This window comes from Durio zibethinus, chromosome 6, assembly GCF_047325235.1.
Source record: "Durio zibethinus cultivar Kanyao isolate XHJ-2024 chromosome 6, ASM4732523v1, whole genome shotgun sequence".
Classification (NCBI taxonomy): Eukaryota; Viridiplantae; Streptophyta; class Magnoliopsida; order Malvales; family Malvaceae; genus Durio; species Durio zibethinus.
In genome coordinates, this window is record NC_143167.1 from 7,524,351 (window position 1) to 7,542,938 (window position 18,588).

An 18,588-nucleotide genomic window follows, 5' to 3' on the forward strand; every position below is an offset into this window, starting at 1 on the left:
ATTTTGGGAAAATTAATTTATTTTCTTCCTACTAAAGTTAATTTACAAATTTATTTTCCATATTAACCAACTGCCATTAGGTCCCAAATCCAATTGCAAGTACAACCACACCGCTTTTTTTTTTTTTAATTTTAAAATCCATAGAACCTTGCCAAATGCCATTATAATTACGCACGCTGGGCTTCTTTATAAACTTGTGGGTCAAATTTAAGAAAAGTAAAATTTTTTATAACAAGTTTGATAGACAGCACATCCTTTTTTTTTATTTTTTCTTTTTTTTTTAAAAAAACAAGTATTAATTATTATTTTTTTAATGCAAAACACATAAGTAAACCAAGGCAAATAAAAGATTGTGGTTTGCTTTACAAAAATTTGTTATTAGTAAAAGAAACTGTTTGAAATATAATATAATCATTTATTTATTTGTAATTTATTAATAAAATATTAAAAAATTTAATTTCAATGATTGATATTCAATCTTTAACAATCTCAATTATCAAAAACGAAAATAATAAATAGTTTTTACCGCAGTTATCATTATTTGATCCAATTCTGATTACATTTATGGGGTCTGGACCAAAAGTCTATTGATCAAGATTGAAAAAAAAAGGCTAATATTAGAAAAGGAAAGCTACAAAGATGGAATCTAGAAAAGGAAAGTAACAAAGGTGGAATGCACCTAACGAGCTAAATAATATTTCAGTACTCTCAAAATTTTTGAAATTAATACTAATAAAATTTAAATTTAACTTAATCATTATCAAATTAAGCTTAAATTTAAATAACTTGATTTATTGAATGAAACGAATTTAAAAATTTTAACGTCCAACTTAAGTAACTTTCGATTAATTAAATTTTTATATTTTAATATATACTTTTATTATTTTAATTAAAAAATTATTATTTTATTGATATATATATATATATATAAATTTAAATTCGAATATAAAAAATCAAACTTATTTTTTATTCAATAAATAAGCTTAATCAAATTACCTGAAATCAAATTTATCTTTTAATGCAATAAATAAATATAATCAAATGAATTTAAATAATTCAATTTTTATTTTGAATGAAATTTAAATTTAGAAATTAAAATTTAATTTAATTTCAATTGAATTTCAAATAATAAATTATTAATCAAATTCAAGTTTGTAACTTCATCGATTCAATTCGATTACACCTTTTTACCTCCCTAACGTTATGTTTTGTTTCAAGATTAAGGAAAAGAGTTCATTTGGCTTGATTAGTGAACAAAAATATATTAGAAATCGTTCTCCTTAAAGTCGAAAATCACAAATCACTTAAAACGTTAGTATTGGTGTCCCTTTAACTACTCCATACATACATGTTTTCCCGTTTCAAATTCCTTATTAGTAGTAATACATAAATGGAAAAAAAAAATCTCTTATAAAAGAAAATATAACCAAAAACATTGGAAGATCAATTTTCGCTTATAAGCATTACTGAATAATAAAAATGAAGCCTTATTTGACTGAAGCAAAGCCTTAGTGTAGCAACTGCTAAATTCGTAAACCAAAACCATGAGCAAGAGAAACAATATGCCTAACTTAATTCAATTCAGAAATGGCAAATGTTCAATACGCATTAACTAATTCAAAAGGTAAAAGTTGAAACAATTCTAACTTGCCCACTTCACAAAATTTTATTAAACAATGAAACTTGAAGCAGTAAGCAGGGAAATGCGAAATATAAACTATGAAAGGAAAAGTAGCAGTGGACCTTGGCTGTCTTCAACCTTGGATCAAAATTATTCAATTCCCCTGGCAAAATTTGATAAGAAAGCAATGCAAGAAGGCAGGTAAAGTGTTGCAGCTTGTTTCTTACTCAAGTAGTTTTTCTACTTCTTGGATGATAAAATTGCATTTATCCAAAAAATTTTAGACTTTTTTCTAACTTCTATCGGCGCTTTAGTGAAGGAAGCAAACAGTCATACACCTGTTCCATGCGTGCTGTCACAATTAGCTTACGTGCAGTTTGAAGATCAGGCTTTCCCAAATCAATTATATCCTGTTTCAAACTGTTGATGATAGTTACATTTCTGATTAGTTGTTATCGAGTTCAACTTCATTATTCTACAACAGAAAGCTGAAACAGAGTTGGAAGTAGTAAAATCATATATGAAACAGAAGAAGAAAACCAACCATTGCCATTCACCCATTGCTTTCGCATGTCTTCTGACAGCATGGTATAAGCGATCTAGACAATATATCAGCATCCCAAACATGCATCGTGCATCATTTTCCTGCAAAAGAGCATTAAATATGTTATATCTCCTTTCTCACCCTTTAGGAACAAAGATACAGAGTGAGAGATAGTGATGTGCAGCATCAGTCGGAGCAAAAGGAATTTTGGCTTGTTCACTCATCAGAGTTGCAAAAAATTAGGGGAACAAGAACAAGCCAAAAACAAGTATTACAATCCATCAAGAGAGACAGCTGTTAAAACAATATAAGAAAAGTAAATAAAGCTTCTTCAAATCAAATTTTCTTTCTTGTCATAAAGGCTTGGCTTGGTTGGAAGGATGGCAAAGGGTAAAGATGAAAAAACTTTTCATCTAATGATTCGGATTAAATACTTTTCCATCTTTACCACTTTCTATCCTCTTACCAGGCAAAGCCTAAGAGTTGCCTAATCCACCATAAACTTATGCTAGTTAACAAGTGAATATTCAGAGAGGGATGGAGGGTGAAGACGCTTTCAGAAAACAAAAACAAAATACACACACGGAGCCAGTGGCAATAAGAAAGCTGCTTCTAGTTCTCTCTATTCGATGCCACAGTAAAAGTAGAATTGTAAAAACAAGAAAAATTAAGAATGATCATTAAAGTGGTGGATCATTAAAGTGGTGTTAGCATCACTTTAATGCCTTATTATTACCTCAATGCCATCAAAGCTAGTTAGAACTTGCTCGAGAAAGCAAATAAAGCACAAGATCTTAATATTTCCAATTATTCCTCCCAAATAGTAGTGAAACTATAATGACGCAACAACTAGAAGAAACAACTTCAGATGCTTACATCTTGAAAAATGGATTGCTCAGAATTGAAAGTTTATTGAAGTCCAAACAAAAAAGTTAACCCTTTGCTTTTTCAATAAGCTAAATAATAATAATAATGTCAATGTGGATAAGGGAAAAAGAAAAATTAATCAGAAGCAACCAAGCACTAAATGGAATACAAAGGTTCTTACCAGCCTTTGTTCAAGATAAGTTTGGTACTGCATAATTGTTTTCTCAACCTCCACAATAAGTAGCCTCCTTTGGATACGAGCAATTCTTCCCCTGCCTTCTGCTCTAGTATCCTGATTACAATAACAAAAACCAGATAGTTAACAGCATGGGAAACAAGCAGAAGGAAATAAGAATTTGATGATTAGAAGGTATGTTTTGCTGGTCTGAGCAAACACAGTAACTGAATTTAAGAAGTGCCATGAACTAAACCTAACATATGGTCCCCTCCTACACTGATCAACAAATGGAATTCACTTCAAAAAATTAATTCGATAACATACTGTAGATCTTTGAAGTGTTCTCACCTGTCTAAACCATGCACGCATGACTGCAATCAGACCGAGAGATAGAAAGAATGCTGGCAATGCAGCTAGGATCGCAAAGTTGATTTCATTTGCTCTGAGAATCTGATCCAGTTCAAGCATTGCCCTAATTCAATGAGCATATTTCATAAGAATTTTGAGGAAAACCACAAAGACAATAAGATTTAAAAGTCTATGTAGGAATAAGATGGTTTTGAACTCACATCTCAATATCCAGTTTCAACTTCTGAACCTGCAAGCAAGAACATAAGGTTACACAACCAGAATTACAGGTAGTAACTGCATAGTAAAAGTAGTGAGCATTACCTGGATGAGCAAAGCGTGAGCAAGCTCTCCATTGAGAAGATTCTGGATAGGATGCATGAGTTCCTTTTCATATCTACATTAGAAATCCCAATGAATTAGAGTTTCTCTCAAAGAAGAAATTTTCTAAACTAATAGGTACATGCCATAACATCGTAGTCGGTTAAAGCAATATATCATATTAGCAATCACATGAACATATTTATTTTGGAACATTTTGAAAGTATCAACAGGAAAACCATGCTATCATTGAGAATGCAACATTATTCCAGATATATTGGCAATTATAAAACTTACTATTACTAATCTGTTCAGTCCAAGGAACTCATGTAGCTGAAGCATTCATACAGATAAAATACCAAACAAAAGTTCAGCTTGAGTTCAAATTTAACAAACATACTCTAATGTTTGCGCTCTACTGAACATTGCCTGTATTCTTAGATATACTGTTAATTGCTTCAGATCATCATATGCCTGATTTTTTCTCAGCCACACACACAAGACAAGAATATACAGCTATGAAATAAGAAGCATATACTTGCATGCATGCAAAAACACACAATCACGTACATGGGAATGACTCCATTGTCTAAGTCTCTGCTCACTTTTGGACTTGGATCCGTAAGTATTTAGCTTTACACATGTTTGAATCCAACATCTAGGGATTTTTTAAAAGCTATTGCTACACTTCTACTCGCTGTTGCACATCTCTATAGGTTAAAAGAACCAGCTTAAAGTACAGGCAATTCAGTGCTGGAGTCATAGAACTGCCTAGATAAACCATGACATCAAATTTTGTTACAGCTATAAAGCAGCAGACATCAATACGAAATTATGACAAGTTTTAGGTTATATAGACATGGAAATAGTAAATTATTGAAATGTAAAGCTCAAACATGGAAAACTTGAGCCACTATATTCAAGAGGCCACTATTTAAAGGTGAAAAATTCAGTCCACTTCAATCTTGAAACTCTTATTTACGCATAATTTCTTTCTTTTCACTATTGTTTCTAGCACTGAACGTGGTACTCCTCCTATGCACTTATTAATAAATATTGAGCGATGGAAAATTTTCACCAGTACTGTCCTACAAATGCATCATAAATCATTGGTGCTAATAGGATTAGCATTACCCATAATATTAGAAAGAAAGTCACACCTTGTCATAACTATCTCAAGCATTTCCTGGTCTGATGCATTCTCTGGGAATTTTTGACCCTTTGACTGCTCACTGAAGGCCAATAACATTCTGCAAACCATGAAAGCAGCCATATTCAGAAAAAGCACTTGACATGGCTGTCAAGAATATAACAATCACCTTATAATGAATGAAAAGGATTTCATTGATTCCAATCACCATAAAAAAGAAAGGGATGAAATAGTGAAGCGGGAAGACAACCTAGAGCCAAATATAACAAACATCAAACAAATTTACATCTCCAGAAAAATCCAAGTTTTATTGTTTATATATCTCAATCCAAGATTAGAGTAGTGTGAAAAGATAAAGTACAAATCTTTTTTGATCATATTGAGGCCCATTGGGACAAAGAAGAAGCCCCTCACCCCCACCCCCCCTTTCCCAAGGTTTTAACACTTTCAAATAAAATGGTTATGTATATTTCGGAATTTATATTCTATGTTCAGAATCATCTATTTGCATAAAATTCACAACCATGTAGCTTCACAAAGACATGCTTCATGAATACAGAAAACTTTAAGACTTAGTTAAATCAGCAGAATACCTCTCACAAATTAGACTAATGAGAAATTATAGACTTGTTTATCAATTGAAAAAAAAAATACAAAAATCTTATCAATCAAATGTCTTAACCAAAAAAAACTTAAAATGCTGCAAATGTCTTGGTTGCTAATTTTAATTCAATACACGATAGGAAGAAAATTTAACCTGTGGAGAGAATTAGAAGTCAAATGCACTTCCTCCATAGCCATTACACCTTTCTGCCTCTTCTTGAATGTATCCAAAAGTTCATCTCTTATTGACAGAAGCTGAAGAAAATTTGAGTTTAACCTTAATGAAACCAGCTGAATTCTCAAGTATTATAAAAATGGCCAACATAAAGACTCGGAGGAAATAGAAATGTAAAATAACAGAGCAATCAGATTAGCAAAATAGAATGTACCGGTTGCTCAACATGGTCATTAAAGAAGCTAACTGTAGACTCCCTTGCTTCACGAATCCAATTGTCAATGTCAGAACTTCCCATAAGACGACTATGCTGTAGGAGCCAGAAAGAACAAACTGAAAGGCCAACTACACCACACGTATACCGGATCCAATAACGAGTTACTTTTCTTGGTTTTTTATGTTTAGCTACCTAAGAGCAAGGTAAGAAAGTAAGCAACACATCCCAAAATTAATTGATCATGCAAGAACCTTAAATGAACAAGCCAGTTAATCAATCTAATACTGTCTAATTTTATTGCAATGTCGATTAAAGAGAAAAGGATTCATTACCATTAGAGCTAAGTAAAAGTCCAGTTCTTGTAGATTCTTATAAACCAAGTTGATAGCATCAATAATTTCACGATCCGTCCATTGAGACTCTTCTTGATTGATTTCTGGTAATTTCTCAAATCATAGGGGAAATGAATAGGTTCCATGAACAGATAAATTGCTCTGCAGAGTTTTTGTATATCAAAATTGGAACCATAAGTTTTTAAAAACTAATCATAGCAGCAAGTATAAAGCACTCTCTATAAGAGAAAAAAATGTTGCAAAAACAAAACCAATTATGAAAAGCTATAAATCAATCTTGTTACCTGATGCTGTGCATGAAAATGTCCAATTGATGCCTCCAACTTAGAAAATAAACCACTAAGAATGACCATTAGTGAGGAAAATGATTTCTTTGGATCTTGTACTAACTCCTCTCCACATTTGTCAATTTCCACATAAAACTAGTCAAACAAACAAGTAATGAATCTTTGATTAATTATGCATGACAAAAGAAACAACAATGCTCACATGATCAAGCCTAAAAAACTACTACATACTTAACGTTAAGTTCACCAATGTTTTTGGAATCATTATTCTGGTCAAAACATGACATGATGGTACAGAATTAGAACAAGATAGAGCAAACCTCAGCCAAAAAAATAGCAAGCGAACACTTTAAGGCAGATAAGACAGCTATTCTTTCAGAGATATAGGCAGAAGCAGATTGAGAAAGATGCTGCATTCCCAAACCGTTAGTAACACTTTCACGCATGAGTTGAACCGTTCCATTAACAAAAGCTCGTGGCCCTCTCTCAAAAATCATGAAGTAAGCTTTCCTAGCATTAGATCCCTGAAATTTTCCACAAAATTAGAATAAAAACAGAAGCCGATAACCAAGAATTACACCTTTAAGTATCATGAGGTTGTAGTTTTTCCTACACATATTTCATTTCTGGAAGCAAATAAGAATAAATGCGCTCGGATAGAGAATACAAAAGCAAATAATATTTATAATTTTTTCCTTTTATAATTAAACATAATAATTATAGTTGATGATGCATTTTAGTCATTTTTCTATTTTTTTAGCAAGTATGATTTTGAATTATGACATTCAATTTTTGCCTTATAGCAACTCTTACATTTGCTAGTTGTAAAAGAAAAATCAAAATTGACTAAAAAATTAGCTAAATGTAACAAAAATGCAATACTAATTCTTATATTTCTTTTTCTAATTATTCAAATTTTCAATTTAAGATAAAAAATAACGATCAAATAAGCCTTAGTAACTAGTGTAAAACATTACCTCAGCTATTCTTTTCCTTATTATTCAAATTTTCAATTTAGGAAAAGAAATAAAAATCGAATAAGCCTAAGTAACTAGCGTAAAACATTACCTCAGCTCTAGACTGCCAAAATTGCAAATTATTTTGAATTTTATGCAAATTTGAAATGGAGCGATCCATTATATCATTTAGAACTTCATAAACTCTCGATGCTTCTGGCTTGATCCTGCATGTTAAAAAAATATATATCCAATATCAAATATTATACTAAACTATCATGATTTTTCTTTCAATCAAGATAAAGGTGGAGGTGGTCATACGGAGTGGAGTTGAATAAGTTGGCAGGCAATGGCAGAGGAAGACCAGCCCTACGTTTTGTTGAGATAGGAAGAGCGGTTTGGCGAGACAAATTTGAGATTTTCTCGAGAAAATTGGAAGGCGAAGAAGGAAACAAAGTGGTGAGTTGATTCCATAGATAGTTGGAGTAAAATGAGATTAAAGTTTTAACGTCTCTCGTTGATTCATTTCCGTCAGGCATAGCGTTCATACTTTATATTTTATTGCAGTGAAGAAGAAGACTCAAAGTTGATGACGGCTGTTCTCAAACCGTCGACCAACGTCCGGACAAAAGCAAGAACACCCTTTAAAAAGTGCTTTTTGGGAATTTATAGGGTTATTACCTTCTTAAGGTTTCGTCTGTGGTGTCCACCGGCTTTTCTGGGCCTAACTTGAGGCCCGGCTTTGAAGATAAAGCCCAGATTTATCTTCATTTTTTAATATATTAAATGATAAAATCATTTAATATATTAATTTCATAATTTCTTAAATCTGTTTTGAATTAGATTTAAATTAGAAAAAAATTCTTGGAAAGATCTACAATTATTAAAAAAATACAGTATTTTCTTTATAATTAGGATAAACAATTATTACAAAATGTAAATTTTTAAATCAGTATTAAAAAATATTCTTGATGTTTTCGTAATATCTATTTTTTTAAGTATTTGATTAATGAGTATTTACGAAAATTAAATCAATAAATAAAAGAGGTTAGAACACTAATGTATTAATATTGGATTACCCGACTAAGCCCAGGCTCACCCTTTTTATTTTTAAAGTCTATAAATAATTTTTTATTTCCCTATTCTCCATTATTTTTTATTTTTTTATATATTTAATGATCATTTTTCAAAAATAATAAAATATACTTGAATATATTAAATATCATTATAATAGCAAGATTAAAAAATAAAAATAAAAATATTTAAACAATATTTAGTAGATTTTTTTTTGTCATTAAAATTTGAGGGTAAATAGATTGTTCAATTTCTCATGTTAGGACAAAATGTGTCGTACCTGACAGTTTAAAACAAGTAGCTGTAGCCTGTAGGTCGTACATTTCTCATGTTAAAGTAAGATGTGTCGTATCTGACAATCTCAAATAGGTAGCTGCAAGTCATACATTCGAAATGAGTTCACAAATGATCACCGGCAGAACTTGAACTTAAAATCTTTTCGTCGAAAAAAATAATCTTAACCAATTGAATCAATCACACGTTGATGATTATCTTTAACAATTAGCTATTGTTGTTTTACATGCAGTATTGTATTTTTTTTTTATTTTTCAAACATATAAACTATCAGTCATAAATTATAAAATTAAAAATTAAAACAAAATAAAGAAAATTTTATTTTTAATTTTTACTATCGTTCATTATTATCTTAAAAATTAATCAATTATCCGTTATTATCTTAAAAATTAATTTAATAACCCATGATAAGATAAAATAATTTTGTTGAGAGGGCAAACATTCAGGAAGTGAGAGAGTTTGAACTTTCTACTTTTACTTCTTCCACTAAATCCTTACGTTTTCATGTTGTTTCAATTTAATAGAATGGAAGCTTGATTTTATTTTTTTTTTTTCATGATTATCTCCTTAACAAAATATGTGAAAACCTATGTTCCAAATGGTTGATATTTTTAAAGGTTAAGGGCTTAAAGTTTTGAAAGGTATTTGTATTTTGTAATTATCTTACATGAGACATTTTTATTTCCAGAAGATTTTTTTTTTTTCAATTTGCAATTTGTTTTTCAACATTTTTAACATTTTTTTTATTTAGACTGAGATTTTTTTATTTCTAAAATTAATAGAAATCAAGTTGATTATAAAGTTATTTTATAATCATTTATATTATATCTGTTAATTTTTCAATTAAATTGCAGTTTAAGATATTATATATAAATATATATGGGTTTTATGAGTTCTGGGATTTTACAAATAGGTTGTTTGGATTTTTGTTGGTGAATTTTGATTTTGATAATGATTCTTTTTCTTGTACTTCAATTTTGGCTTTGAATTAATTTCTTCTATTTTGAATCAGTTTTGAATTTATTTTTTTCTTTAAAATTAGTTTTTCATTTTTAAAATAAGAGAAAATGTCACTGAACATCCACGTAAATAATTTTCCTCACCATAAGTTAACGTCGTACTCACAAAGTTCTGTCACAAAAAAACCTTTTATCTGTTACAACCTAAAAACGTGTTATTTTAATTTAACTCAAATAAAAGATTTACTCTTAGTTTGAGCATCAACTTTAAAGTTTACTCCTAAATGAAACATGTAGCTTAAATTAAATCTACAATTTAGCTCATTTGTTTTTAGTTAAATGACAAAATCCAATCTCAAATAAAAATGACAATGAATTGAATTAAATCGTGTTTTTGTTGATCCTAAACTTGATTTGATTTAATATCATAAATATTTAAATATAATTTAATTTGATATTAAAATATTATTTTTATATTTGTCTCGTATAAAATCACAATCGATTTAATTTAAAATAATAAAATATTTTTAATTAAAAATATTATTTTTAATATAAATATAAAATTATATATATTTATCTAAAATCTTACTTCAATCTCACCCAATTTTTTCAAAAACAAAAAAAAAAAAAAAAACCCAGCCCTGTAAAATTAGGTTGAGGTGGAACTTGAAAAATACAAATTAAATTGTCAATCCTAATCTCGAGCTGTCCAACTTTCGCATTTTTTGGCAGATTTTTGGCAGCTATTCTTAATGATCCAAATTTCACGACTCTTAAGCCTGAAGCTAAGTAGATTCTCTGAAAATCCATTGGCCATTGCTCTCTGGAGCTTGTTTTGGATATACATGCGCTCTAGATTGACTCCCAGGCATCGTGCGTTACGATGCAGTTGAGTCTAATTGAGTTCATATAGTTGAAAATTTTGACTTCTTGGTGTAAAATTTAAAATTTATTGTTTGAAGTTTGATTTGAGTTCAATTGAATTTTAATTTTTATGTTCAAATTTAATTTGTGATAAATTTTATTAAATTAAATTTATTTATTAATAAAAATAAATTAAATTTTAATATTAAATTTTAAATTCAATTATTTATATTTAAACTTAAATTTAAACGTGAATATATATATAATAATTTTTTATTAAAATAAAACAAATATTTATTAAAATACAAAAATTAAATTAAATTCATAAATTATTCAAATCAAATTTACGTTTAAATTTGACTCGATCAAAAAATTAAGCTAGTCAATTCAACAATAAACAAATTAAAGCTAAATTTTATTAGAACTGACTTCAAATAAGTTACAAACACCGCTTTATTATTTATACCCATAACTTAGTCGACAAGGACAATCCATGAGTTTTGCTACTCTACTCTAAATTTCGATATATTTTCTCTACGTCCTTTCATTATCCCCAATACAATAACCCACAAAATAAGAAAAAGAGCTGATTGAAAGCAAATTGCAAAACGCGCAACAAACCAAAGGGTGTTTACGTTTGCACCTGAATTTGTACTCTTTATATCTTCTTTTTTAATTATTTTTTAATAAAATTATTTAATTACTTTTTTATCTTTTAATTTTAAATTCTTTCATATATTTTTATCCAGTAAATTTTATAATTAAAATTATAAAATTTATCGAATTTGATAAATTTTATAATTTACTAAATATATATTAGTAATTTAAAATGTGATACATCTCACATTAAATATAACATTTTAATTATTAATAAATAAAATTAATTTTTGTATTAATTTTATTCATATTTTAAATAATTATGTTTAAACAAAAATAATTATCATATGACAAATAATTATAACTATTTGAATATAAATAGATTATTATTTATAAAAGTAATGATTATACATAAATTCATAATAATTTGAATAGAAATTTATATCTATTCATTTATTATAAATAAATCTTTCGGCATAACCATTTTCACTATTTTTTACTAGAAAATTTAAAGCTTTATTATATCCTAAAAGTATAATAGCCTTTAAGAAGTATTCTTCACGTCTTAAAACTAAAATTTTTTTATATTATTTATTTTCTTTATTTTTTTAACAATTTAAAGATAATTATGAAAAAAATTATATTTCACATGAGGAAGATACAAGAAAAATAAATTGACATGATTTGAAAATCAATATTAGAGAAGGCTCAAGGTGTCAAAAGATTAATGTTTTTATGAATCAAAATATTAATTTCATAAAAATCTTCATTAAAAGTATGTATTTTATTTTTTGTATAATTGTTGATAAAAAAATTGACTAAATGAGATAAACACGTTAACAATTTATTTCATTAGTTTGTAAAGTCAAAACACAATATGAAAAATATTGATTATATTGTATAAGTTTATACATATACTAAAATTAACTCCATAATTAGATTTAATAGATTGCATTATATTTATTTGAAAAATAGATATTTATAAAAATTAGGATGGGAAATAGCCTGAAAACATAAAAGAGAAAGACATGAATTGATTTATAACCAAAAGAATTATCACTTATTATCAAGTAATGAATTAAATGGGATTCTAATGGAATAGCCAATTGTTTAATTATCATGTCTTAGTTATATATAAAATAAGTAAATTGTTATATGGTCTCTATGAAAATAATCAAAAAAGGATAAAGGAATTTACCATAAAAAATTAGATGCAAGTAGAAAATATATGCAAAAAATAAGATTTGGTTACAAAATCAGTTTTATTATTAAATCATGGCATCAAAATTAAGATAAGAAGTTGAGTCAAGCTATTTGTATGGTTCTATATTTGTTGACCGTTTATAAATCAAATGTTAATATAGATATATTTTTTAAATTTATTATTAGTTCAAATTTTGATCAGTGTTCAATTTTTATGAAAACCAATTAAAATTAAATCGATATCTGTAAATAATTATTATTAAGATATGATATTTCATTGATTAATTGGTGGATAATAAATCAAATAATTGTTATTATCAGAAATATGGGCAATATGATATGTATTTTGTCTATTGGGTGTATTACAGTAGAAGTGATTTTACAAAATAAAATTTTATTGTGAATAATTACAAAGTGAAAATCATAAATAGTAATCAAAGAGTTAATCAATGGTTACAAAAAATCATTGTTGCTTTTCGCTATGGTATATTGACTAAACGAAAAGACATGTCATTAAAAAAAATATTGAAGTATTTGATAGTTACTGACATTTTGAATGATGCTTATCAATGTCTAATTAGGCATGTTTATAAATTAAAAAATAACATACAAATTCAATGTTCCAAAGGCACCAATACATGCATGTGTTTAATTTCATTTTGTGATGGCACGGAGAACATTGGTACAATTTTTCATATATTACGAAAATAAACTAAATGGGATGGAATTTTCTTTCTTATACATATAAGAAAAATATGAACAATAGAGATAGAATGCCATCATCTAATTAATGCATTATTGGTTAAACATAATGAAGATATTTTTGCTTCTTGTATCTAAAAAAATGACTTTTTACAAGCTATTAAAATAAAAAGTGAACAAGTTTATGAAGTTTTCAATAATTTCATAACAATAGCAAGAACGTAGTTGGTTATACATCATATTAACATATGGGCTTAGATAATAATATTGATTTGCAAAAATCATAAGTTTTAGAGTTAAACAATCAATGATTTAACCAATGCAAAATTTTCACGAATTTTTGCATGAAATATGAGTAAAACTCATATTATAATTATTAGTTATACTATTTTATGAAAATGATTCTTTGGATTTATGTGTCATGACTTGCATTGATATGATGATCTAGATATGAACATATTAGACATAAAATGATTGTGAAAGTATTTGAAATTGAAGTTAAATATATTATGAACTCTTATTGTATATAGGCATATTTATCTTATGAGTAAAGTTTGAATTTATTATATATCAAAAAAACGTTATGATCAATTAAAAGTAATAAATAACAAAAATATATAAGTTGCACAATGATGAAAAAATAAAATTCTTATAAAAATTTGAAATTAAATTTAGAGGTTTTAATACTCATAAACTTGAAGTTAGCCATTAAACAATTATTATATGCATTAAAAACATATAAGAAGAGGAAGAGTTTGGACTTTCTACTTTTACTTCTTGCACTAAATCCTGACGTTTTCATGTCGTTTCAATTTAATAGAATGGAAGGTTGATTTTTTTTTTCATGATTATCTCCTTAACAAATATGTGAAAACTTATGTTCCAAATAGTTTATATTTTTAAAGATTAAGGGCTTAAAGTTTTTAAAGGTATTTGTATTTTGTAATTATCTTACATGAGACATTTTTATTTCCAGAAGATAATTTTTTTTTCAATTTGCAATTTGTTTTTCAACATTTTTAACATTTTTTTTATTTCGACTGAGATTTTTTTTTTATTTCTAAAATTAATAGAAATCAAGTTGATTTTAAAGTCATTTTATAATCATTTATATTATATCTGTTAATTTTTCAATTAAATTGCAGTTTAAAATATTATATATTTCATATATATCCATCAGCAATTTATCATGAAAAACAAGAGTGATAGCTCATTGAGAATTGAGATTTAAGGTTCTTTGACAGAAAAAGGAAAAAAACTTCAAATATTAAATTAAAGTTACACTTGAAGTTACCCTCAAAAAGCAATGAACTTCCTTTTCTAAAAAAAAAAAAAAAAAGGAAAATCCCATGGGAGTTCCAGCCAAGTTTGTATAGTCTCACTAGTCACTACCTTTACATTCAATGGCATTCTACAGGAGACCAGTTGACAATGATTCTGCCATTATACCCATGCCCACTCCCTAGCAGCTTTCCTATATTTGATCTCAACCCTGAGCTTTCACTCTTGTTTTTCATGAACAATTGCTAATCGATATATATGAAATATATAATATTTTAAACTTCAATTTAATTGCAAAATTAATGGATATAATATAAATGATTATAAAAACGATAAATCAACTTTATTTCTATTAATTTTAAAAACTTATAATCCTTAATGAAATTAGTTAAAATGGACATAACTCAAACTTAAAATAATTTATATTAAAAATTATCTCCATCGAAATAATTTAAATATGATACTAAAATATCATAAATTAAAAATTAAATATTCAATTTAAAGTTAATCTTTTAAGTTAATATTTGAATTAAAATTAAACATTTTATTTGAGTTAAATACGAATCAAACATTCTCAAGATATAACAAATAAAGATCTTTCATGATAAAATTGTGTATATGTGTAACGTGCGTAATTAAAACACGTTTTGATGAATCGCTTGTCATTTTTTACATGATGTGTAAGAATAGGTGTCATTTTTTAATTATGTGACATGATACATGTCCAAATATATATTTTTTAATGATAATTGTGTGATTACTTAACATAATTAGGGTTAGTTTAGATTAATTAATCATGTTAACCTAATTTAGGGTAAAAAATTAAAAGAAGATTAAAAATGAAAAAAATGCATTTTTCTCTTCTCTGAAAAAAAAATTAAATATTTAAAATCTGCAAACGTTTGATTTTAATTTAACTTAAATAAAAAGTTTACTCGTAATTTAAGCATCATCTTAAAAGTTTACTTCTAAATTAAGTATTTAGCCTAAATTAAATCTATAATTTAGCTCATTAGTTCACATTTGGGATGACAGAAACCAATGCCGAGCTTCCCAACTTCCGCATCATTTTGGCAGATTTGGCAGCTATTGTTAATGAGCCAAATTCCATCACGACTCTTAAGCCTGAAGCTAAGTAGATTCTCTGGAAATCCATGGGCCACTGCTCGCTGGAGCATGTTTTGGATATACATGAGCTCTAGATTTCGATTCTCAAACAGCTTACGTTATGATGTGGTTTTGTGTAATTGAGTTCGTATAGCGAAAAATTCATATTATCAATTTGAGATTTAAAATTTATTGTTCAAAATTTGATTGAGTTAAATTAAATTTTAAATTTAAATTTGATTTGAGATAAAATTTAAATTTATTTAATTAGATTTATTTATTAAATAAAAATAAATTCATTTTTTGTATTTAATTTTAAATTTAATTATTTATATTTTAATTTTAATTTAAACTCAAATATATATACATTAATTAACAATTTTTATTAAAATAATAAAAATACATATTAAAATAAAAAAATTAAATTAACCTAATAAACTACTCAAGTCAAATTAATGCTTGAAATTAACTAAATTAATAAATTAAACTGCTCATTTCAACAATAATTAAATTATATTTAAATTTTATTCTAATCAAATTCAAATATATTATAAATACTACTTTGTTATTTATGCCCATCACTTTCTCGATAAGGACAATCCTTGAGTTTCAATACATTACTTCAAATTTCGACATATTTTGTCGTCGCTCTTTCGTTCTCCCCAATGTTATAACCTACAAAATAAGAAAAATAGCTGATTGAAAGCAAATTGCAAAAGGCGCAACAAACCAAAGGATGTTTGTATTAGCGCTCCTATTTTTACTCTTCACATTTATCTTTTTTTTAATTATTTTTAATTTTAAAATTTTTTAAATATTCATTTCCAATAAATTTTATAATTAAAGTTATAAAATTTATCAAATTCAATAAGTTCTATAATTTATCAGATATGAATATTTGATAAATTATATTTCATATCTGAATAAGTTATATTTAAAATTAATTCAAAGAAAATCATATTCTGAAGAATTTTTATAACATTGTAAAAAAAAAACACGATATATTTTAAATAATTATGAACTAAGTTACAAATTAATAAAAAAAAATTATACATGTGGATCTTTAGATTATTTTTATTTAAAGGATCTAGGATAGAAACTTTAAAAGCTTCCGGATATAAGAGGAGACTTTAAAAAAATTTTGAATTTATACAAAATTTAAAAGTGAAAAGAAATTTGAAAAGAAAACTAAATAATTTTATTTAAGAATGATTTTGAGAAAAGAAAAAGAGACGGAATAAAACCTTCCCAAACCAAAACAAGCAAAAAAAATTGACCCGGGATATTTTGAAGTGTGGAAAATGTGATTCTTTGATTCCGCGTCTATTTCCAACGATTAGAATTTAAGAATTCTATTTGGCCAGAAAAAGAGAAATTTTAAAATTCTAAAAAAAAAAATCTTATTTTTGTCATTTCGTACCTCTGATTTTCTATAAAAACACACACTTGGATATAAGAATCACATGTAAAAAAAAATTATCAGAAAAACAAGAGAAAGAGGAATGGCAAAATTGGGTGGAGTTAGCCAGGTTGATAGAAACGAGAATAGTCAGAAGATGGAAAACCTCACTCGTTTTGCTGTTGATGAACACAAAAAGAAGGAGGTACCTCTTTTTGCTATTTTAATTACGATTTTTACATCTTAATTCTATTCAAATTATTCTAAATTACTCGTTTATGATTATTATTATTATTAGTTTTTGGGTTATAAATGTAGAGTACGATGCTGGAGTTTAGGAAAGTGTTGAACGTAAAGCAGCAAGTGGTTTCTGGGATTATGTACTACATAACATTGGAGGCAATGGACGGTGACAAATTGAAAATTTATGAAGCCAAAGTGTGGGAGAAACCTTGGATGAATTTCAAAGAGTTGCAGGATTTCAAGTTTATTGGTGATGCCCCTGCTGTTTGCACTGCCACCGCTTAGAGTAAAGGCCAACTCATTCTTAATTTTGTTTTTATTTTTTACTCTAAAAGATAAAAAAAATTATGGGTTATTATCTTTTTTAAACCACTAAAATTATATACAATTATGAAATCTCATCTGTTCATGCTGTGGGTCCATTTGGATGTTTGAATGCTGTAACTTGATATAATTCATGGTTTTGAATGTATAATTATAAATTTGTAGTAAAAATAATTGAAGATTATATGAATCTACCAAGATAATCAAGTCGTATAGGTTACCTCAACCCACAGATTAAGAATAGTTGGAAGGAAATTATGTCGTCATGTAGGTCTGGCGGTCTGCTTTTAAGAAAAGAATTAGAATCTTTTTTGTTATTTAAAAATCAATGAAAGTTTTTATTGTTTTATTTAAGAGTGATAAATGTAATTTTAATTAAATTTATGATTGAAACTTAATGATTTTAAATTAAATATAAAAATAAATAAATAATAATTTAAACAATATTCATCATTAATTTAAGTGAAAGTACATTTATCAACGTAAAAACTTTCATAAATTTTTAAGTAATGAAGGGCATGTTTTCCTGACAAAGAACATCTGGTGCTATAGTTATATTAATAATACTATTATCTTCGTTTTAATTCAGGTGACAGGAGATTGGCGGTGAAAGGACATCAGGATATCAAAGGCGTGTCTCTTTTAAATAAAATGTAATTATGTCTTATTTTAATTCGGATTTAACATGTGCTAAATTCAGTGGTGTTAAGCATATCTAGAACACAAATATAAATTTGATGCAAGTAAATAATTTACTTACGTTGTTTCCCTTTTACCTTTCCGTTGTTTCTTCTTCTGTAATTTCTATAGTTAAATTAAATTTAATATGATAGCACTGTCTGAAGTTAATCTCCATTGTGGAGAATTCCATGACAACCTTTCTGGATGTCTAAAGTCAATTTCCAGTACTTTCATCAGGCC

The 18,588-nt window shown here is 27.1% G+C and overlaps 1 protein-coding gene and 1 pseudogene across 2 annotated transcripts; one reads left to right on the plus strand and one right to left on the minus strand.

Annotated features, from left to right (window-relative positions):
* Positions 1–1,588: 1,588 nt before the first annotated feature.
* On the minus strand, positions 1,589–8,260 carry LOC111284285 (protein DGS1, mitochondrial-like; annotated as a pseudogene). The gene is made up of 14 exons (XR_016342782.1): positions 7,942–8,260; positions 7,733–7,847; positions 6,985–7,188; positions 6,662–6,799; positions 6,357–6,518; positions 6,022–6,216; positions 5,787–5,887; positions 5,040–5,129; positions 3,883–3,955; positions 3,780–3,808; positions 3,559–3,682; positions 3,214–3,324; positions 2,166–2,266; positions 1,589–2,041 (listed from the first exon to the last, which is right to left on the minus strand). The product of XR_016342782.1 is annotated as a protein DGS1, mitochondrial-like (transcript).
* An 8,799-nt stretch (positions 8,261–17,059) lies between these two features.
* On the plus strand, positions 17,060–18,443 carry LOC111286467 (cysteine proteinase inhibitor-like). Its single transcript, XM_022876451.2, has 3 exons — positions 17,060–17,305; positions 17,419–17,629; positions 18,257–18,443. The coding sequence occupies exons 1-2, from the start codon at positions 17,204–17,206 to the stop codon at positions 17,626–17,628; spliced, it is 312 nt and encodes a 103-aa protein (XP_022732186.2). The 5' UTR covers positions 17,060–17,203; the 3' UTR covers position 17,629; positions 18,257–18,443.
* The last annotated feature ends 145 nt before the right edge of the window (positions 18,444–18,588 follow it).

Coding starts and splice junctions, on each gene's coding strand:
- LOC111286467 (XM_022876451.2), top strand. CDS start 17,204: ATGGCAAAATTGGGTGGAGTTAGCCAGGTTGATAGAAACGAGAATAGT. Junction 17,306..17,418: donor ATGAACACAAAAAGAAGGAG/GTACCTCTTTTT, acceptor TTATAAATGTAG/AGTACGATGCTGGAGTTTAG.